Genomic DNA, 22,515 nt, shown 5'->3' with positions numbered 1-22,515 from the left:
CACCGTGGGTGAGAGGGGCTGAACTTGGCCCCCGTGTATGTGGGGGAAACCCTGACCAGTGTCACTCGTTGAGTTTCACATATTTTCACTTCTTCTATTCTCAGACTATGTTACTAGATGTATTCAGGCTTATTTAGGAAGCAAAAGAAAGGTCCTAGCTAGAGTGGACATTATCAGACCTGAGTTCAGTACTGTACGATTTCAACAAAATAGTGTTCTTTGTTTATTTGGATCTCAGTAAACTGTCGACTTATGCAGCAGCTCCTCTTACACTTGAAGAGCACTTGATCATGTTTACTCAGCTCTATCCAACTTCTGGAACAATCCCAAAACAGACCACACTCTGGGTTGTATCAAATGAGTCTTAAACGCTCCAACATACATGTATGTTGCAAGAGAGAGAGACAGACACGGACAGATGTCGAAAGCACCAATGTCACACTAATACCAAACTGTGAGTGTCCATGACTGTAAATGACACAGATTCAGCAGTGCTCTGGCTGGGTGGTTTGTGGCCATCCAGGCTTTGCCTCCGTGACAGGAGGTGGCCTCGTTGAGCAGCTCAGCTCTGGCGTCTCCTGGTTGCACAACCAGGCTGTCCTCGGCTGCTTAAGCCCATTAAAACGATGCGTTGGCAATCGATGGTGGCCCGGCCGGGCTGTCATCTTACAAAGCTGACTGAGACACAAGGCCGGCCTGTCTGTCTGTCTCTAGGTTACACAACTATCCTGTTGGATTGAGGTGTTGACACTTACTGTGGTGCGCAGGGGTCACTTCATTACAGTTGGGAACATTTGTACACTTTGTGTAAAGTTGTTGATTTCACAGTCACGAGGTGTTTGTGCACAAATGGATAATGGTTCCGTTTCAAAGATTTTGTGTAATACATTTTGTGTTATCTACTCAATATATTGAGTATACTGTATACTCAAAGTACTTATACAGTGAATGCATCTCACACAATAATAATAATAATCCTAATCCAAAATATAGATGTATTTGTGTATGCAAGCGTTTCAGTATGGAAGCGAGTACCAATCTATCAGTGTACTGGGAGGAGGTTTTGGAGGAGTACTGTGGGATGTTTCCTCTGTCCTGCTCTCAACCCAAAGCACCAGAGGCAATTCCACAAAACAGACCCTGCTGCTGCACCACAAAAACAACTCCGGCCTAACTCCTTGACCAGATACCAGGTGGTTCTCTCCTACCCTATCATTGTCATCACAGTTTTGTTTGTGCATACACATTCCTACTCTACACCTATCCTATACATATATTATGTAAACTGCCTCGTAGTACCGTACACCGTTCAGATCAAGCATGTTCCCCACTCCCCCGTGCCATGCTGTTTCTCACTGTAACTTGACAGTTCAGCATGTACCTCACAGAGATGCATCAAAGGTATTTGTGTCAGGGTCGTTTTGTGTACTATTTTGTTTGGCTCTCAAGGAGTGCGTGAAGAATCCCTTACATGGTACTCCCTACACAGCATATCGCTATGTCTCCATTTCTCAATATATCTCTCTTTTTCTCTCTGTCAAACTGTCATCACAAACCATGCAAACAGCCTTTTAAGACAGCCTCCCTCTCAGCTTTTCCAACAGTAGTTGCTGTTCTCAGATCTGCTCCGTGTCATGTCCCGTATCTGACTTGTTTCAAATCTGGGGTGGAAAAGCTGATCCCAGTTCCCTGCCAGTCCTCACACTTAGCATCTGGCATGTGTCAACTAACAAACACATAACATCACCACAGAGACAAACAACAGACAAACAGGCCACTTAACCTACCAAATGCCTTTTTTTCTGGGTGAGTTAGGTAACTGCTCTCCCAGAATGCAATGCTCTGTCCTAGTTAAGCCTGCTGCGTTACATGTTTTTAAAAAAAATCGGGGGAAGGTTGTAGCAGCCAAGTTCCCATGGCGACGCCTGCATCTACTGACCTTCTCCTTAGACGTTACATAATGCTGCTTCTTGGCAGAGGGGGAGGGTGGGTGTTATGTGACCAGGGCTCTCTGGCCAGGGCATGCTGGGGAGGGATCTGATTGGTGGCAGATGCAGAGAAAGATTGCCTTGTACTGTACTGTGCAAAAAATATCCACTGGAACTGTGCTGCTGTTTGGTAGGAACAAATGGAACTGGGCTCAGACCTCAGTTTGTGACTCACAAAGTTTGTTTTGTGTGTGTGTGTTGATTAACCTTGAAATAGAAAAAAAGTCCTTTCAAATAAAGATATCATATACCGTAGGAATGAGCCTAAATAGTTCGATTCCCGGTCATGCCAACTGACGTTGTGTCCTTGGGCAAGGCACTTCACCCTACTTGCCTCGGGGGAATGTCCCTGTACTTACTGTAAGTCGCTCTGGATAAGAGCGTCTGCTAAATGACTAAATGTAAATGTAAATAAAGCAGTCTTCTTTTCACTAGAACTGGCACCATTCCTAGACACCGTGCTGAATAGCACTCTTTCTGTGTGCAAGAGAGAAAGAGGGTGTCAGTGACACAGCCCATGCAGAGAACCCCATATAACCTGATAGGCTGCAGATGCAGATAACCCATTTCTAAGTTTATGCAACCCCCCGTCCCCGCTGCCCCCCTTATATAAGCGTTATTAAACATATCTCCCCTCCCGCCCTCTCCTCTCTGTCACAGACCAGACCATAGGTATCCAGGAGATCACAGACCCGCCCGCCTCCATTCACCAACTCATCTCCCAGAGTCCTCCAGGAGCAGAAAGAGGGGCAGGCCAGCAGAATGTGGGTCAGTGGGTTACAGGAGGCAGGGGAGGGCGGAAAAGGGGAGTGGCTTAGCTTCTTCTCCTTCTCTGACCTACATTTCTCCGAAGCGTTGCATAACTCCTGCTCGCCTGCTTGCTCCCTGAGACCTGCACTAAATAGGTTCGATGTCCCACCACTCATCTCCCTCCCATCCAGCTTCTGGAACTTTCTAAAGTCTTCCACAGAGCTCTGCCGTTCCTCAGAGTCTGCTGTTCTAACCACCTAAGTGGGACATGAAAGAAAAAGAGGCAGGAACTGTGTGTGCATCACGGGGATACAGAGCTTCATCTTTTTTATTCAGAAGTGTTCTTGTTTAACTTTACATAAACGTTGCATACTAATTACTATATCAAAAACAGACATGTATAACATCAGAAAGATGTCGAACAACGTACATTCATTTTTGTAAACACGCATACAGTTAGAGGCCATTTGTTATACAACCACTGAATAAGCCTCATGGTCATCGTCATCGAAACCAATAACAACACATTGATAATAATCAATGAGAGCGTTGTGCGGAAGAGCTACAAGGGTTTTTCCAGAGGTAGATTTGACTGAGCTCGTTAGTCAAAGGCCGAGTGCAAAATTTAAAACAAGGTCAAGACATTTTTTTATTTCTGGGTCGATACTGGGTTTTGCCAATTTCTATGGAATAACTGAATGGAGCTTTGCATAGCTGAAGAACAGTTTGGTTTAGGTTACGTGCGACTAGTCATACACATAGGATGTGGCTTATTGGATAAGAAACTGTATTTTAGACTGTATCCTTGACATAATGTATGCCAAAAGAATTCACAGTATCAATTTTCAAATTCTTGACCCTGGGATCTCAATGATGTCAAAAATCGGCCAATTTATGACACACTCAATTGAAACAATAAGACTTTGTAATACAATATCTACTACCAATATTTTGATAAGTGCAAGGATCATTATTTTTACATCTTCAAGAGACTAGGAACTAGTTCCTAATTTCTGCATTTGGACCAAATCTCTTTAGAAATGTCATTGAATTTGCTTTGCTACCTTTCTGCAGCTACCTCATTTTGAACAGCATGGGATGGTCGAGTGACAACATGGAAGCAATCCAACTTAAGGCACTAAACATGTTCAAAAGGATATCTGTGTTCTTCTGCTACAGCTTATGATCAACTGGAGAACAGTTTGAAAAACACAAGACATCAGGTTCAAATGATTGGAAATAAATAAATAACAAATAACACAATCTTATCAGTCTGTGGTGTTACAGGGTTGTTCCTCAGTCAAGAAAGATTATTTTTACGTATCCAAAGTTGAACAGGCATATTGAGGAACATTTGGGTCATTGCAACACAATTTCCAATACAGAGAGCAAAGAGAATTTCTTAGGGCAATAAGTTGAATTCCAGCTATTCGATACCAAACACCCTAAACATTAACAGGAAACTGTCAGGGTGGTCAGACTGATATTCCAACTGCAGTACTGAAAGCTGATACTTCCCAACAACTGTGATTGCAAAGTGACATTCAACTAGTTCTACCCCCTTTCTCAGCCAATCTCTGGTATGCAGAAATAAGAGCAGTTATTGCCATTACTGTTTTAAGTTGTTGTGGCCTTTGAACAGTCCATTAAGTTCAGAGAATATATTTATGCCACAGACAACTGAGGATATATGCCTGTACAGTCCTCTATACAGTTACATGGTATTGGCCCTTCGAATACAAAACATCTTGCATTTATCCTTTTTCTACCAATAGGTTTTGTAGAAAAAGGACAACATCATGACATGGAAATGATAGTAGAAAACGATGAAAACGTGTGGCGAACAAAGGAATATGTATCATTCAACGTTGAAAAACGTACTTTTCTGAAGGCAAGGTTCGGTAACCTCTCACCAAAAAGCATGCAGGGAAATTGTTTGTAGTTGGGGAAGCACTACAGACCATATCCCAGTCAATGACATACTTCCCTAATAATCCCTTACTCAAACTAGAAGTGCAAGTTGAACATATAAATACCAATAAATACTTGATCCTTAATTGTACCTAGTATAGCCACCAACAAACCAAAGTCAAGTACACCGAATAAATACTTTTGAAGCGTGTTCGTTTGAACTCAAGGTTTGCACTGTTTGGTGCTGTTCTATTGTGCTGCGTGAAGTACTTCTTCTTTCTAGTATTTACGAATGGTAAATGACCCAGGTCTTTTATACCTTCACTGTGGGTCAGGGAAACATATGATAATCCTCTGGAGAAAAAAGTGACTAGTCTAGGCCTCAATGGAACTCAGATACACTTGGTAGTTGGTTTGTCTGGACAGAATAGTCCTTTTCTTTTAAGTTTTTTATATGTATGTTGGTAGGTGTTGATTTAATAGGTTAAACCCTTTGGAAACAAGCTATCTATTAGTTCAGCTTTCGGCATCCTGCTCATGTAAACAATATTGCATGCACACACGTTTATAAATAACGGGGAGGATAAAAATATAAAACAAATCAAATCATTGACACAAAATCCATATCAGTCTTAAAGCACTCAGATTCAAAGATCACGGTCCATTTGAGCTTGTAGTTCTTGGAAGAAGGAGGGAGAAAGCAAACTTGGTAGGAAGACACCCAATCTTCAACGCACAGATAGTGAAGAATCATTGTCACTTTCTTGCCCAAGTCTAGTATTTACATAAAGGCTTGATAACTCAGCGATTTGGTCTTTTTTTGTTTGTTTTGCAAAACGTACAGTCAGACAGATAGCCACTTAGACGAGGAAGTCCTTGTAGGAAGTATCTCGGGGGGGGGGGGGGGGGGGAGGAGCTACATGAGGGGTATATAAGGGAGGGGGGCTGGGACAGTTCAGTGGGACACTGAGACGGTCTCTGAGGCTAGGGGGCGTGGAGGATGCGGAATGAGCGAGGCTGTTTAGAGTCACCGCTGGCGATTGCGGGCCATGAAGAGCAGCACCCTGCGGATGCCGCTGAGACGGTCCTTGAGGGAGGTGAGTGCGAGGAAGGGCAGCTGGGCGCGACCCTCTAGGGGCAGAACTGCTAGCAGCCACCAGCACCAAGACGGACCGTTGGGACTGGCCTGCAAAGAGACCAACGGAGTTACGGTCAGTACTACCACTCTCGGCGTGTGTGTGTGTGTGTGCAGGTGTGTGTCCCCCAGAGTTTTTAGTCCAGGGTTGTATTTGTACCGTACCTGAGGCTGGGAGTCTTTCTCTGGCATGGGTCCGAAGTGGCCCACGATGCGCTCCTTCTGCTCAGGCTTCAGGGAGTTGACCCAGACCAGGGCCTGGTCGTACACTGCATCATGAAGACACTGCAGCTCCTGCTTCGCCGGCCCCTCCACCTAACGCAACCACATCATGGCTCACATTATAGAATACTCCCTGATTAGCAACTGAGAAAGGAGTAACAATGCTTACACTTGGAACGTTTTACCATGCTAAACAAATCCTTTGAAAGCTTTCAACGATGAAAAATTACGGTTTGAGCAAAATGACATTGTATTCATCTGTGTGGTGGTGCTCTCATACCTTGACGTCCTCCAGGTACTCGATGTCGGCTGTGTTGTAGCCGTCCCTCTGGCTGTGCTGGATGACCTTGAACCTCCTGCAGCCGATGGTGTCCGCCACCGAGCGTCCGTCGGCGAAGAACTCCACGTTACGGATCTCTAGCAGGCAGCCATAGTCCGCAAACCTGGAAGTGAAGGAGAAACGGTGAATATGTCAATTCATTAAAAATGTCTACGAATAAGGCAAACAAGACGAGCTAAACCCACATGCTAAACCCGTACCACTTACTGAATTACACAAATTATTTCTATGATATTTTGCCAGTGTACGATTTGCATATTGATACTCCTATTGAGGGAGTTCTTTGGTTTGACTTTGTTTGCCATTGTCTAACCATGCTTTTAAAATCTGTTTTTAAGATTACACAAATAAAAAATTTGGGAATCATTACAATCCTGATGATTCCTGAGTATCTAAGCGGTGAGGTCCCCAGTGCGGCACCCACCCTTTGAGGGAGTCCCCCAGACACATCCCAAACTGCTTGGTGCCAGTCTCCATGCATCTGCGGATCATCAGGCGGTAGCAGGGCTCGAAGATGTGCAGCGGACAGGGCACAGTCGGAAAGGCCATGGTGCAGACAAAGATAGGCACGTTCTTGTTGAGACTGAAACCACAAAAAGAAAAGACATTGGTTGGGGGAAAAAATTACTAATGTACTGTACATGGAACTCCTGCCTCAATGTTACAGCTGCCCCTGTCAACTAGTCCTACTGGGACTGAGGTTCTTACTTGGATAATTCAGCCATTTCTTCCTGGTTGACATTCTGCCTCTCCAGTAGCTCTGTCGGCAGGTACTTGTAGATAAGGTTCTCCATAAGGATGGTCTTACAGTACTGCCTCTGAGCCAGGTACTGGTTGGACGGGCAGAGAAGGAGGGATACACGCATTAACACTCCTGTGTTGCTGAACAACATTTAGATAACGGCAGAATCTTTTAGTATTTTTATTTTACAAAACAATTTACATTCTTCATTGTTAATTGAAATCCCCCTTCCATTGAGTTTCCAACAAAGGCTGGTCCTCACAGTTTGATATGTGATGCAGCATGTAGTAAAATGGTGGTAAAAGTCGTTTGTTTTCTGTTGATGGATTATATAAAGGGGTATATGTACATGCAGCGGTCTGGTTAACACCAGTGTGCTTACCTCAGAAAGCTCCTCCTTGCAGAGGGGACACTTAGGGTTGTGGTCCAGACACCGTTCCAGACACTTGAGACAGAAGGTGTGTCCACAGGGAGTGGTGACAGGCTCATAGAACAGCCTAAGGGACACCAGGGAGAAAAGGGCACAATGTGTTGCAAAACAATAGTACCAGCTTTACCACTCCAATGTACACAATACGTGCTCTGCGTAAGCCGGCCTGTTTAGGTTATGTTTTATGTTCTTTGTATTATTGTTGTATTTTGTGATGGAGTAACTTTCAGTTTGAGTCTTTACCTCATGCAGAGGGAACACTCCAGGTCTGTGGGGTCAATAAGGTCTCCCACCACCTCACTCCAGGACGTATTTCTTTCGCTCTGGACGACCTCTGGAGATGACAAAATCATGGCAAGGTTTAGCACACCTTAACCACTACTACCTCACTATGATATCACCTTGGATAAAGGTTCTAGTATATGTTGGTCATGAATTGGGGGAACAATACAGTATTTTGCATTAAGTTACAAATGTGCATAAATGCCACCCTTTGTCATAAAAAGAGACGATGCTAGCCATATCTATACAGCATTTGTCCCATGCCTGTCTAAAGGCAACTGTAACGCAATTATTTGAATTCAGATTCAAACTCGGAGGGAAGGTGACAAAAACAAGTCTCAAGGCTCACCGGAATGTGGCCGCTTGCTGGCGTCTTCGCTAATGTCCTCATCTGTGCTACGTTTGCGCTTGAGAAAAAGGCTCCTGTCGATGACGGTGGCGTGAAGAGCTCCATCGACCTCCTCCTCTTCACCTTTGACCTTGCAGCACTCGGTCTTCCCCCTCGGGCAGGCTGCTTGCCTGGGGTCGGACTGGGGACAAGGGGGGGCCAGCTTGTCCTCAGAGGCTGTTCTGCTGGTGTTGACCACCTTGCACTTCTGGGAGGGAGTCGTATGTATGTCAGTCACCATGTTCTGACTTCATTGCTCATAGTATTTTTCACTAGAGGGGCTAATAACATATTATATGAATACATTAACGTGACTATTCTCCATTGTATAATTGTTAGAGGGATAAAGGATGGGTCAGACAATGAACATACTAGTTAGCCAAACATGCATAGTGAAATAGCAGCAACTCTTCCAGTCATGGTAAAAAGAGCCTCTCACCTTGTAGGGCTGGGCAGGGTCTACAAGCCTGCCAGAGGTGGGGGGGTGTAGGATGGAGCCTTTAATTCTGGATCTGGAAGATATCAGACTTGAACAGTCCAGCATCCTGGTGTGGACATGGTCAGTCTCAGGGCCCAAGAGATCCGCCAGGATCTACAGAAAATAGACAAAGAAAAAGAGAAGGGATTATCGTCACCACCAGCATCAATATGGATTTTGTGCCTTCAATTCAAGTTTGAATGATTTGGTAGTGTTTGACAGTAATGCATTTTACTAGAACATTGATATGAACATTTAAATCATATTACTAACCTTCTGAGCCTCTGTTCTGGCTACTTTGCAGTCAGACTCTAAGGAAATACAGACTAGGTATTCTCTTAAAGCTTCTTCTGTCTTCCCAAGAGTGACAAGAGCTTGAGCTCTCTTTATGTGTCCCTATGGGAAGGTAAAATGTGGTTAATGATGTCTATCCTCCTACACTGAGCTGCAACACAAAGTATAACACAAACACATATAAAACAATAAAAGTAAATAAGATACAGGGGTAAAGGTTTTGAGTGGGTAATTAAACATTTGTTTTGAAGCTAATATATTACTCAGAAGATATTAGGTGGAAGGGCAATTTAATCTTTCAGTTGGCAACACCCAACCCTGCCCATCTTGTAGTGCCAGCTCTACTGATGTGCTGTATATTTCTAATATGTAAACCTCACCTTTGACCACAGAGGCATGAGTTTGCAGGCCAGTTCTGCATCACGTAGGGCATCCTCATAGTTCTTTAGACTGTAATTGATCTGTGATCGATTGCTGAATAACACATGGTCCCTTGGTGCTGGACATTAAAAAAAAGAGAGAGAGAGAACTATTTGACACATGGACTTGACAGAACAATAATGTATCTTCAGTTGTCTTCAATCCACGTGATTTTCAATAACATTCAAGATCAGTATACCTTTGCACATCTAAGCAAATAACTATATAATGATGCATGCGTATTAAAGATAATGAATTGTCTAATGTAATCTGTGTACACTAGGTCACCACCAGTCAGTGAAACCTAGTGCTGCAACTGGCAGTGAACTGAGGTATACCCTTGACCTACATTTGCAGTTTTATTGTTGTTACACAATGAGGAAAAGCACCGACGCACGCCTTTACGTAATATTTAGTCTTCTAACATACATAACATCTTATTCAACTACCACGCGCTGACCACTTCTGGTATGACGCTGTCCCAGTCCAGAGGATAGGGAATACAATATTAACCTACATTACGTTTGCGGATCAAATATTACAATGTACTTATTGCTGCAGTCAGTTAACAATACTGCTAATTAACCTGGACATTTCGTCTATAAAATAGAAAATGCGCATTGGTTAAAAAAATAATATAAAACTGTATAAACTATGCTGTTGTCTGGGAGTTTAAATTGTAAGCAACCTAAAGGCTCAGTTTAAACATATATATATATATATATATATATATATATATATATATATATTAATCTTACCTATTTGTATTGCTTCGTTGTATTTTTCCAAAGCAGCTCCCATTCTTTTTTCTGCGTACAATCCATTCCCCTCACGTCTCAACTGAACAGCATGTAATTGAATAGGAAACCACTTCGAAAGCAAGTTACTGAGAATTACATTAACTCTGTAACTGTTAACATCGGCAATTTTGGAACTGCCATTGCACTCTTTGCAACAGACGGGAGTCTTTTCTCTATCCAGGCACTTTTTACAAAAGCAATGTCCGCAAGGCAATGTAACCGGCTCATACAGAAATCCATAACATATCCTGCATGAGAAAGCATCGTATTCTTTAACGTCGCCTTGTAGCCGGTGGTGATCATTTGCGTCCTCCTTTCTTTTAATACTGTAAACGAGATATTCTATCAGATTTTCCAGGTGAACAGGCCGTAGTCTTTCGATTTCTGAGGCTTTCTTGTACATTTCGAAGGCTTCGGGTACCTTACCACCGTACGCGAGAGCATCTGCCCTCTTCACCAACAGTTCCAGCTGAGAAGCAGGATCGTTGATGTGCAGCAGTTGGCATTCGTAGATGTCAGCCGCCAGCTCGAAGTTTTTAGATTGAAACGCTTCAGCCGCAAGCTGCAGCATTCCATTCGCGCACTCCATACCCATGTTAGGTGGGGATGTAATGGCAATAGATTCAATGTTGCCTACTTGGAAGTAAATGGTCAAACTGTATTCCACTCATTTTCTTAGCTCCTCGCCCTCTGTTCAGCTCACTACTTTGCGGCGACAGCATCGTACACCATTAATGATATTCTCAATGGAAAAAAAAAGCCTTACGTAAACGTTGTCATGTGACCAATGTCAGCTCTTCTCATTGGACAAGTATCTTAAACTGTTACTAAACAATTCAGTTGTAACAACGAAAGTGTCGGGACAACTGATCTAATTCGGTCAACGTCCTGAGGTGAGATTTACAAATTTGCATAGATTTAGCGCTCGTTTTTAGGTTACGATTGTAGCATTTAGCTATACAGAGGACCTACGCAGTTATAGGCAGTTGTCAGATAAGATTGCCTAAGGTGTAGCTTAACAATAATGACTCAATGTCTCAATATCAAGTTGACAGATCACATTTAATCAGGCTTACACTTTCATAAAACGATTATTAAACGGTATTAGACATGAGATTACTGTCTACACCTGCAGTATAACCCCCCCCCCCACACACACACACACACACACACACACACACACGCACACACACACACAACTGGTAAGGATATATAGGTCGTCTGGTCTTGCATATTAACTCAAACCCATTTACACAGCCTGGTCTATATCAGGTTCAGGCCAACCATGCCCGGAAACTTCTGTGACTCTGAAAGTGGGCCATCAGGGTAACGCCGCCAGCTTGTCTAGACTTCGCCCTAGCAACAGGGCTTGACCCATTGCTCAATTTGACCTCAGTGATACTTAAGAGGTCAAATACTCTGCAATTTGTCAATCAAAGATTTAATTCAGAAACATAATAAAGTAAAAAATACAGCAATGACATTTGTAGTAGGCTATCTCCAAAATGTTAGAAATATTCAAATCATGGAATTGGATAATATTTTGACCACACATTCAACTTACATTCAATAAGCATCGAACAAATTATTACATTGTGAGATGTGTTGCAAATAAGTATCGTAGTGGGTCCAATAACAAAAACACATGTTGGTCCTTGAACCAGTGCTTTCCCATCCGTTTTCAGTCCTACCAATTACCAAACTATGGTCCTTCTACCAAGAGTGAAGGGCCTGCGTCTGGCCAGTCTGGACCATAGACAATCACCGGCAGACATCGCGTCTATAGGGAGACGACCGAGCAGTCAGTCTTGAATCTTTAACACACTCCTCTTCTCCAGGTCATTCATCTCTTTCAGGATGAGTGCCACATTGTACCGTAGCTCCTGAAACTTGGAAACTGGAACCTGGAGGAATATAAAATACATTAAGAAAACAACCAAACATGAGCCTCCTTTTCAGCTGGTGGTACTATTTTTTCCAGATTGTTATGTTTTCCTTACCTTGGATAATGCCAATATATTAAACTATTGGAATGTTGCTTATGACTTGGCATGCAATTTATACAAAGAAACAATGAAAAAGTAATTGAAACAATACACCCTGTGACATAATTTAAAAAAATGTTTTTGTCAGAATCTAAATATGACACAAAAAAACAAAATGTTAACCTACAATAGTGCGGCACTAGTGCAATTTTAGAGCAGTTATATTTGTACATCCACACAGAAAGGAATATGGATATAGGTGATGGGTTTGTGATACTGAGCCTGTGATCTAATTACATAATCACTACAGCCAGTGACCTAATGAGGACAAGTATCAGTGCTATAGCACAAGTGCACATAACAGGGATTGAATCCTGGGCACACATGACAATCAAGTCAATTTAGAAATAGATGTAAACCTCCAAAAGGACATTTTGATTTTTTTTTACTATATTGTTATATGGGTCTGTCCTAAAGGGTTATAGTACCTCAAAGCGATGTGCTTTTCCATCAGAGAGTTTCATCTGCATGAGAATAGAGGGTTGCAAGGCACGGGCCAGAGAGCTGCAGAGAGAACACAGACACAAGGAGGACGCATGCAATATTAAAGAACTCTTTCTAGTGTTTTCCTAATGTTCGTGAAAGAGCTCTGTATCAAACAACACTGCAGAAATTGCCACACATCTATGCTTATTGAGGCTATACCAAAGCCGGTGTGTCACACATTGCTTGGTCTAAGTTCCAAAGAAAATGTACCTGGTTGAAATAGCTACATCCACTCTCCATCTGAATTCCTCCATACCAGGTAGCCCTGTTCCTCGTTGGCTTGCTACAGCTTCCAGAACAGCTCGTCTGGGGACAAATGCAGACACAGTCACAATATAAACAAGCCACAAACACAGATTAAATAAATAAATAAAAATAGCCATCAGCAAGCAACAGCCACATACATATACATGTAGACTATGATGAGTGCTGTCAAATGTCAAAACAGATAAATGGTATAAATAAAACATACCGATTGCCAAAAACCACACTTGCTAAATCTGTGATGAATTCTTCTGGTATCCTGAAGTCAGAGAATAGATAACATTTACTATAATATTAATAATAGCATGCAGTACTTGAATCAGGTTACTAAATTATGCAACTGTTTGTATGTCTCTGAGACAAGGAATGGTTAAAGCATGATATTGAGCCATGAGACAGTGTACCTCAATTCCCTGAGATTGTCTTTGAAAGCCTGAAAGACAGTAAAGGCAAACATGGCATATGTTACATTGTCAGAACATGATGTTATGCAGAGGTCATACCAGTAGAGGTCCTACCTTTACATGCCGCACTATGCTAATTGCTTACCTCTTGTTTTAGAGAGGTGGTTGGGATGCGTAACGCCTCATTCAGGAGTCTGTACATCCCAGCTACAATGTGACTCAGTCGTTCCTCGGGTATGACACTTCTTTCAGCTATAGTCTTCATTGTTTCTTGGCAGTCTTGACCTTCTATGGCATTTACAACAGCTGAAAATTGAGAAAACATGTATTATTATGATTGTAAAAAGCCTGAAATGTGCTAAAGCATTTACGTTGGTTGGCGAGGCATTGCTGGCATACAACCAAAAAATACACATGCCGAATATAAAATGCATCCATAACAAATGAAGATTAATGTAGCTGCAGGGTCAGTTCGCGTTACCTTTTAGCAATTTTCTGAAGGTTTCATGGTCCAAGTCCTTCATGTGTTTAACCATCATTTCGATTTCTGATGGTATCCTTCCACCCAAAAAACTTGTATCTGTGACCGAAGTCTTTTTTTGGCTTGCAGACATGATAAATCATATGCTGTTACAGGTTTTAAATGTATTAATGCTTCGCTGATGTTTTCTCCAAAAAATGTTTTGTTACTGTTGAACTAAGACCGCTTCCTTGTTGTGTCACATGACATGATATTGAGTCCTTCCTGTGGCAGTAGGTGGGGCCAGAGCTGTCTTTTTCTATGGCTCTGGGTGGGGCGTTAGAGGGCGCTAAAGCGCCAACTCGATGACGTGTAGTGTAGGTTGTTGTCATAGCTGGGTCGGGAAGATTTGCAAATGCGGTGACAACGAGGAGTATTCTTTGATCAACGAAAGGTTTGCTAATTTTTCTTTAATTTAGATATCTAGATATTCAGCAATTATCTAAACAGTAGTAGTAGGTAGTCATTCATCGTTTATTCACCACCGAATACATGGTGAATAGGGCGCTTGCTAACAGCTTAGCTATGCTAAGTTGAGCTAAGTGAGTCAAAGATAGTCTACTGTAGCAGCTACATTAGCTAGCCAGTGTTGTGTGAGCAACACGGGAAGGCCCTAACCTGATGCCTACCATAGTAGGTTTTGTGTTCATTTGGCAGTGCAAACATTTCCAACATTTAGCTAAACTTAAGAGCTTTTGAGTAGCATAACAGTAATTAATTGGCTCGTCACGTAGGCTTAGTCTGATGCTAACTTTTGTTAGTTTTTTTGCCAAGGCCACTAGTAAGCTATTCGACATTATTAAGCTAGTTTAGTAGCTAGCGAAAGCGTATTACTATCAGGTCGGTGATGGCTCGAAAAACAATCTTTCTAGAGGCCGTTAAAAGTTTTTAATTCTAGTCCTAGGGTTAGCACTGGTCTGTTATGTAGTTTGTTAGCAAGACACACAACTATCATTCAACTACTGTAGCAATGTATTGCTAGCTAGCTATGTAACTACAAACCCAGCATAACAGGCCTAACGTTATGTTTATCAACAGAATATGTGGCAACTGGCAAGTCAAATTCCTATAAACTTCAAGAGATTAAGTATAATTTATATCGTAACATAACATGATTTTTGTTGTATTCTTATGGAATCTTGTCTCCGTCTGTGCATTAAGGTGTGAGAAATGTCTGACGCCCTGTACGAAAAGTTCCTTGCTCCAGAGGAGCCTTTTCCTCTCCTGTCCCAACGGGGTAACCCAAGTGAGGCAGGCACGCTTGATGTTAGTGACTTCGGCTGCCAGCTATCATCCTGTCACCGGACTGACCCTCTTCGCCGTTTCCATAGCAATAGGTAAGTACAGACTGCAGCAGCTTGCATTTCATACAGAATCAACCAACAAATCCTGATGGCATAAAGAAATAAATAGTTTGCCAAGTCACATAATTTCTACATGTCTCCAGTAGGAATCTATTTGCTTTGGTATTTAAGAGTTTTGGAAACACACTATTTGGCCATTCTAGAAAATTCTGTGCTTCAAGCTTTGTGGTAAAAAATATGTGAGAATAGGCCCTTTCCTTTCCTGTTTCAGCTTAATAATAGCACAAAGTGAGTTCCATACAGAAATATTTTGTCAAGTTTATTGTGGAAAATTTGACTGGTCTATACAGAGATCCCATATCTTAATACCATCAGCTACATTAAGGACACATTCTAACACCATCTGCAAGCCAGATCAAGTCACCAAAAAATGTGTGCAAAAGTCCATAATGCTTTTGTGGCTGAAGGATGTGGGATTTACTTCCAATGTTCCAACGTCTTTTCGATATCCTTCCCAGAAAAGTGAAGGCGGTTGTAGAAAATGTGTGAACCAACTCCCATATTAATTGGAATAAGAGGTTCAACAAACAGGTGTCCTGATCCTGAGCGGTGTCCACATACTATTGGCCAAATAGTGTATTTATTAGAAAACTTGAACAGTAGTCCAACAACATATTCCATCCTCTTCCCACCAGATGGAATCTGACGTCATGTGGGACCAGTGTGGCGAGTTCCGAATGCAGCGAGGAGCTGTTCTCCTCTGTCTCTGTGGGAGACCAGGAGGACTGCTACTCTCTTCTGGATGACCAGGAGTTCACCTCCTTCGACCTGTTTCCTGAGGGCTCTGTGTGCAGTGACGTGTCCTCCTCCATCTCCACCTACTGGGACTGGTCTGACAGCGAGTTCGAGTGGCAGGTATGGCAGACTCTTAATGACATGACACATTTAGTATGTGCCTTTTAAAATGTTAACTTTCCGACTGGAAAAAAGAGTGGGATTGATTTTGTTGACACTTTTTTGTTACCCCAAACACGCTTTGGGTAGATAATTTTTTTTTTAACCCCCCTCCCCCTCCTTCCTAGCTCCCAGGAAGTGACATCGCCAGTGGGAGTGATGTGCTGTCTGACATTATACCAAGCGTTCCGAGCTCACCTTGCTTGTTCTCTAAGAGGAAAACTAAACCTCACAGGAACCTGGATGAACTGCCATGGAGTGCTATGACCAATGATGAGCAGGTATGGGGCCGACACACTCTCCTCTCTCCTGGGGTTGCAAAGCTACGGTTGTCCTGCTAGGTTTCAACCACAACACATCGTTCTCGAGTTTCACAACCCCTAAATCCGGCCCTAGATCTGAAATGAACTTGTAAACGGTCCCGTGGGTCATCTTGTTCATTGGAATGTGTGTGTGTGTGCGTGCGTGTGTGTGTGTGTGTAAATAAAATGTTCTATGGGTGTGTCTAGGTGGAGTACATAGAATACCTGAGCCGTAAGGTCAGCACAGAGATGGGTCTGAGAGAGCAGCTGGACATCATCAAGATCATCGACCCCTGCGCCCAGATCTCACCCACAGACAGCGAGTTCATCATCGAGCTCAACTGTCTGACCGACGAGAAACTCAAACAAGTGAGATACTTTCCAGAGATTCCCTTAGTTTATATCCTGTGGTGCAACATGTTGTGTATGAATATGCTTTAGGTTTATCCATGCATGACTGGGGGTTAATAAAACCTTGGATGCTATAGCAGGGCTTGGCCTCATCCTGTAACAGATTTCTTTTACAAAGTCACTTGTCAACGCTCCAAAAATTAGCATAGCAAAAGAACACTGTGTTATTGTCCTTTGACTGAAATGTTAGCTTGTCCTGGACAATCAGAAGCATCAACATCAAACCTTAACCCCACACCCCAAACAGAACTCGGTGACTTTCCCTATCGTTCCCGGACGACTTACCCTCCATCTCCACCCCCAGGTGCGAAGCTACATCCGGGAGCACAGCCCCCGGCAGCGGGCGAGCAGCACCAGGGACGGCTGGAAGCGCAGCGGCCACAGCAGCGCCAGCACCAGCGGCGTGAGCGGGGCCAGCAGCAGCAACGCCAGCATGGTCAGCAGCACCAGCAGCTCCACCACGGGCTCCACCGCCTCCAACACCAGCACGGCCAACATCAGCCGCGCCCACAGCGACGGGAACCTGGCCAGCGCCGCCGAGCGCATCCGAGACTCCAAGGTAGAACTCGGCAATATTGATTCGGAACATGTAGCTGTGGGTGGCATTTAGCATAAAAATACGCTCGAATCATAATGCGACACACTCAAGCTAGAGTTGAGGTGTCAGAAAACCAGAAGAAAGCAGTTCAATTTGACATGGCTTAGTAAGTATTTCACATACTGTAGTGTGCCCAGTGTTATTTTTGTGGCAGTTGAATGATCCTTTGGTAGGGTCCAGTGAAAGCTCCCCCTCTCACCTGTGTTTGGTGTGTCCCAACAGAAGCGTTCCAAGCAGCGGAAGCTGCAGCAGAAGGCGCTGCGCAAGCGCCAGCTGAAGGAGCAGCGGCAGGCCCGCAAGGAGCGCCTCAGCGGCCTGTTCCTCAACGAGCAGGTCCTCGCCCTGCGCGTCACCGAGGAGGAGGACCACAGCGACGACGTGGACGTTCTGATGTGACCACGGTGATCCCCGCTCAGTGCTCCCTCTACGCCTGCCCCCTGAATACACCTACTGTCCGTCCGTCCGCACAGCGCCGAGAGCCAGCCCCACGCCAGCCCCACGCCAGCCCCCCAACACCTTCTATACGCACACGCCCAGCCTCAACGGCTGCGTCTCAATAGTCTTGCTCCGGTGGCTTCCCCTCTCCTGGTGTGAAATCTGCCATTTACCACAGGTGTTGTTGACCTGGACAGGTGGGCGAGGGAGGCTCTCGCCCCCCCCCCCCCCCCCCCCGGTGGATATCCTCCATGTTGGTCTCACTTGTCCTTCGACCTTAAATCAGTAAAGGGTGGAGGGGACTGAAACGAGGGAAGGAAACTTGGAGACACTAGGAGAGGGTGCCACCTACAAGGGTTGATCTGACTGATTGGGAATCGCACACATTGTCCTGCAGTTGGCTTGTGAGTCTACTACCAAAGTTGGGAACATAGTATTGTCAAGTCCGACATTGACTTGTCTTTGGGTTAAATTTGCTTTTGTCCAGAATTATTGTCAGTGCAGTACAACATTCAATTTTGGTACTTGGTACTACAAAGCTCTCTGCTTTGCCGTAACCAACATTTTTGTTTGATTCTATGAAACCAAGAATCGTATGAATGTAACCAAGTATAACGGCTATGCTGTCTGCCTATTTCACGTAGACATTTCACAAGCTACTTGCATGTCAAATTCAAATATGATTGCTTCAGTGGGCAAGGTGACTAACTTATTGTTCCTTGGACTCTTGAGATGTATCCTGCATTTGATGTTAAGGGTTGTGGTTCCTCATCAAAGCTTAAGCAAACCTGCAGCTGTGGAAATGCCATCATTGATTACTATCTCATGCTTATATCTAGGACACCTGAATCAGAATTAAATACATTTTGAACACCTTGTGGTGCAAAATGTGGTGTTCTTTTCATTGTGCCGCGGTTCAAAGTTTCATGTTTCATCTAATGTTGAAACATTCCCCAGCACGCGGCACAAAAACATAAAAGGTGACAACAATGAAAACATAAAATAAAAGTGTTATAGTATGTAAATGTTATCAACTTGCTTATTCTTCGTCTGCCTCATTTCATCTGAAGGCCTAGAGGGAGCACTGATGCTCTTGCATGCTAAATCACCACCACCATTCTCCATCTTGGTGAACTAACAGCTGAGATTTCTCATTTAGACAAACGCTTTCAACGCATCAATCCTATTTAAACGGTCCTTTTTCATTTGTAGAGACAACTGTCAAATGATCAAGTATTTGCTTCAAGATTCCCCTTTCTGTTCCATGTTTGACACTTTTTTGGATTTTGAGTTTGTATTCAGTTTGTCAGTGACAACATAAGCTGTAATCAAAAAGTGTGTATATATATATATCTCTATCGTACAGAATGTGAAGGCTTGCTAGACTTGCCTGTAGCAGAAAAGCAGGACAAGGCTTTTGTCTTGACAGACTTATTCACACAGAGATTTTTCCAATAGGAAAATGCGATAGCAGTCTTACTCGATGTCACAAATATTTTTAAGTGTTTTTGTTTTCTCCTTGTTTTGTGTTTGTTTTGTGCATGGTGACAAGGGATGATGGGGAAAGAGAGAAAATATCTGTTACAGTATTGAGCTTAAATGTCGGAACTGTCGTGGCTTTGAATAGTAAATGAGCCTTTTCTAGTTCACTAAGTAATAGGACTCGTTTGGTTTGGGGGGTTGATTCGGCAAAGAAGTTTCCTGATGCTTTTCCATGTCCCCACCTTTCTGCTGTCGTTAACCATTCATGTGAACAAAGTAAACCTATGAACCATAACACTTAACACTAACTGATGTTCATTTGAAAATGTATTTACCTTAAGACGCTTTTAAGACGTCTGTATAGTTGGCTGTCTGTTTTTGTTTTTTTTCTCTCTTGGCTTCATGCAATTATGAAAACAATATATTAGATTGACCAGGTAGTGTCAGTAGATCTCTATTTTGAAAATTGATCAACAATGGAAACAGATCTATTTGTGTATTGTACCATTTATTCTAAGGACAAGGTTAATAGACCAAGATAGTAGAGGAAACATAGTTGGTTCTTGGAAATACGTTTTCTACTAATGGTACATTATAACATTTGGATATGTACTGTTTAGGAAAAAGCATTACCAAAAGCAAATTGTGTGGTCCACGCAAATGTAATGTACCTTGAACTGAGAAATAAATTGACATTGATGAATCTTGTTTTCCTCTCATAATTGCTTCCACAGTAAATGTAGTGTTGTTGCCGACATTCTACTGAACACAACGCAAGATATATTATTCATAATAAAGGAGGAAAAAGGAAGGCACATTATTAGTTAAGATGTCATCTGATATATATAAATAAGTTGGAAGGTTTTGGACCCTTGATATGTTATGCCACTGACAGGGTTCCTGCGGGGTCTTAAAAAGTCTAAAATTAGTCTTAAAAACTGCCAGATTTTCATCCAAGGTCTTAAATTTCATTTAGTCAGGTCTAAATGTTTTACCCTTGTTCATTTCCAGAAACGCTGGCTGAAGAAAGTTATTACAAAGTAGCAAAAAAGTATTGAGTCGTAGCCTACAATGCGGAGGTCCAGGGTTCGAATTACTTGGCTTGCGGGGGGTTTGATCCCCCTAATTAAGACTTGGACCCCCCCCCAAAAGAGGTAAAAACAACAGGTCGGGGGGGTCGATACATTTATATATCGTTCTTACCTGTAATCGTAAATATTACTTTACGGCCTGGAGAAGAAGCTGACCCCCCAATTATTGTATAATTCGCACTCTGTTTCTAACCAAACTAAACTAAAGAGAATCTTCCTGAGATTAACAAGCGTTTGGCGGAGGAGAGACGATATTTATGAAACTGTGAAGGTGAAGTCCCACATCTCACATGACCACAATGTAACTTAAAATAAATAAACAATTTAACATTTTTATTTGAACCCAGGCTGTTGCAGTACTGCCCCAGCATGTCTGAAAGAGCATGCACACTAACCCAGTGAGCTAACAGGGGAGCCCTGCTTTCTTCTGGTTTTCTGACACCCCAACTCTAAAGGTTGATAGTTCAATGTGAAATTAAATGTTGAGTGGAGATTGTTATGATCCCTGATAGCTCAGTGGTTAAGTATGTGGGCTACTGTGTGAGGGGTCTTGTGTTCAAATCTGGCTGAAGGATCTTCTTACAGCTACATTTTTGCTCTTGGACTTATAAATACAATTAAATTTGACTTACTGAAACCTGCAGGAACCCTGCACTGAACCATTTTGCAATGATTAATTACACCTGTTGCTACTATTTTACACCTTTTTAGCCTGGTCTAAGGTGAAACCATGACTAACATTTTTAACAGCAGTGAAGGCAATGACAGTATGTTTGGGCATTCATCCATGCATGGTTGGAAATAGTCTTATCATTAGAGCTTGTTTTTTCTTTCTACCATTTATGATAAATTACCTGTGTAAAGATGTGTCAAGCTTATATTTTGATATGCTCTGCGTCATAATACGGTCATCAAGTGTACGTATGTCAGCGCTTTCACCCATGAAACATTTTAATGGCCCCCCTCTCTTCATGGCCAGTTGAACAGTAATAAGGACAGTAGGTGTGTTGTTGATCTTCTAAGTGCTCCTGCCAACCAGATAAAACTGCAACGAGATAATTCCCAGTTGATTTCAGCAAAAGGACGAACAACGCTTTGGTGAACAAGGGTTTACAGCTCAACCATTTACCATTTACCACTCACTACTGTTTAGACAGAGGAGCTAATGGACCCAAATGGAGGAAGTGTTTATCTAGTTACCTCCACAGTTTATCTTGATGTTACCTATTAATGTTCCTCTGCTGTGTGTGTGTGTGGTGGGGGTGTGGGGTGTGCGTGCGTATATGCATGTGGTAGCCTTGGAAAAAGACGCTATTGTTTTTCTGTCAGAATGAGTTTATCCTGCAAGATTTGGCAATAAAAACAATGATGTAGCCTGACATAGTGACTCAACATTCAGTTTAAAAACAGGCTTTGACATGACAAATCACAAATGTTTGAACCTGAGAAGAATTACATTTAGTCATTTAGCAGACGCTCTTATCCAGAGCGACTTATAGTAAATACAGGGACATTTCCCCCGAGGCAAGTAGGGTGAAGTGCCTTGCCCAAGGACACAACATAATTTTGCACGGCCGGGAATCAAACCAGCAACCTTCTGATTAATAGCCTGACTCCCTAACCGCTCAGCCTTCTGACCCCCCCTAAATTATGCTCACTTATGAAAATCTTTTACTTTCTTGTGGTTTCAAACATAGACCTTGGTGACCACGCAGGTCCCAGATAGGTTCTTGAGGAGAACCTCTCTTCCCCTGGCTCCCTTAGGGACATCTGACTGAGGGACTGGGGCACTAGGTTGGCCAATGCAGTTATAGGATCAACAGGTGGGTTCATCCAAGATAGAAACCTATAGAAACCAGAACATATATAAATGAATAATGTCACCAATTTAATATTTTCTAATCACATGGATTATTGTGCATTCTTTTGCGATGGATACAGTGTATTTTTTATTCTTGTTCAAAGGAACACATAAGACAAATGAACAAGAGAAAAGTCAAGTAAATGTGACTGAGATTGACATACCTGCTAAAGTTAGG

The 22,515-nt window shown here is 42.7% G+C and overlaps 3 protein-coding genes across 4 annotated transcripts; 1 reads left to right on the top strand and 2 right to left on the bottom strand.

Annotated features, from left to right (window-relative positions):
• Positions 1–4,012: 4,012 nt before the first annotated feature.
• LOC134032463 (LON peptidase N-terminal domain and RING finger protein 3-like) lies at positions 4,013–10,904 on the bottom strand. 2 transcript variants are annotated; one of them, XM_062476433.1, is made up of 12 exons: positions 10,139–10,904; positions 9,341–9,459; positions 8,940–9,062; positions 8,628–8,780; positions 8,150–8,396; positions 7,762–7,852; positions 7,471–7,585; positions 7,055–7,176; positions 6,771–6,929; positions 6,287–6,449; positions 5,950–6,099; positions 4,013–5,835 (listed from the first exon to the last, which is right to left on the bottom strand). In XM_062476433.1, the coding sequence occupies exons 1-12, from the start codon at positions 10,773–10,775 to the stop codon at positions 5,677–5,679; spliced, it is 2,238 nt and encodes a 745-aa protein (XP_062332417.1). In that variant the 5' UTR covers positions 10,776–10,904; the 3' UTR covers positions 4,013–5,676. The 2 variants fall into 2 exon arrangements, with proteins under 2 accessions (XP_062332417.1, XP_062332418.1); XM_062476434.1 differs by having other exon boundaries at positions 8,150–8,393.
• Positions 10,905–11,353: 449 nt separating this feature from the next.
• Positions 11,354–14,107, bottom strand: commd5 (COMM domain containing 5). The gene is made up of 7 exons (XM_062476062.1): positions 13,861–14,107; positions 13,525–13,685; positions 13,380–13,408; positions 13,184–13,234; positions 12,922–13,017; positions 12,654–12,729; positions 11,354–12,084 (listed from the first exon to the last, which is right to left on the bottom strand). The coding sequence occupies exons 1-7, from the start codon at positions 13,991–13,993 to the stop codon at positions 11,983–11,985; spliced, it is 648 nt and encodes a 215-aa protein (XP_062332046.1). The 5' UTR covers positions 13,994–14,107; the 3' UTR covers positions 11,354–11,982.
• Positions 14,108–14,184: 77 nt separating this feature from the next.
• Positions 14,185–20,088, top strand: fam199x (family with sequence similarity 199, X-linked). Its single transcript, XM_062476061.1, has 7 exons — positions 14,185–14,293; positions 15,061–15,236; positions 15,899–16,118; positions 16,286–16,438; positions 16,667–16,828; positions 17,175–17,429; positions 17,691–20,088. The coding sequence occupies exons 2-7, from the start codon at positions 15,070–15,072 to the stop codon at positions 17,862–17,864; spliced, it is 1,131 nt and encodes a 376-aa protein (XP_062332045.1). The 5' UTR covers positions 14,185–14,293; positions 15,061–15,069; the 3' UTR covers positions 17,865–20,088.
• Positions 20,089–22,515: the final 2,427 nt, after the last annotated feature.

This window comes from Osmerus eperlanus, chromosome 13, assembly GCF_963692335.1.
Source record: "Osmerus eperlanus chromosome 13, fOsmEpe2.1, whole genome shotgun sequence".
Classification (NCBI taxonomy): Eukaryota; Metazoa; Chordata; class Actinopteri; order Osmeriformes; family Osmeridae; genus Osmerus; species Osmerus eperlanus.
The sequence above is the reverse complement of the archived record's forward strand: the minus strand, read 5'-3'. Positions and strand labels throughout refer to the sequence as shown.

Bases quoted from the DNA above. Each gene is read 5' to 3' on its own strand.
- LOC134032463 (XM_062476433.1), bottom strand. From the start codon at position 10,775: ATGGGTATGGAGTGCGCGAATGGAATGCTGCAGCTTGCGGCTGAAGCG. The intron at 8,397-8,627 runs GTGAGAGGCTCT...ACTCCCTCCCAG, and splicing joins ACCCTGCCCAGCCCTACAAG to AAGTGCAAGGTGGTCAACAC. The intron at 7,586-7,761 runs GTAAAGACTCAA...GGTGTCCCTTAG, and splicing joins GAGTGTTCCCTCTGCATGAG to GCTGTTCTATGAGCCTGTCA.
- commd5 (XM_062476062.1), bottom strand. From the start codon at position 13,993: ATGTCTGCAAGCCAAAAAAAGACTTCGGTCACAGATACAAGTTTTTTG. The intron at 13,409-13,524 runs GTAAGCAATTAG...ACTGTCTTTCAG, and splicing joins CCACCTCTCTAAAACAAGAG to GCTTTCAAAGACAATCTCAG. The intron at 12,085-12,653 runs GTACTATAACCC...ATATTCCTCCAG, and splicing joins GAAAAGCACATCGCTTTGAG to GTTCCAGTTTCCAAGTTTCA.
- fam199x (XM_062476061.1), top strand. From the start codon at position 15,070: ATGTCTGACGCCCTGTACGAAAAGTTCCTTGCTCCAGAGGAGCCTTTT. The intron at 15,237-15,898 runs GTAAGTACAGAC...TCTTCCCACCAG, and splicing joins CGCCGTTTCCATAGCAATAG to ATGGAATCTGACGTCATGTG. The intron at 16,439-16,666 runs GTATGGGGCCGA...GGGTGTGTCTAG, and splicing joins CTATGACCAATGATGAGCAG to GTGGAGTACATAGAATACCT.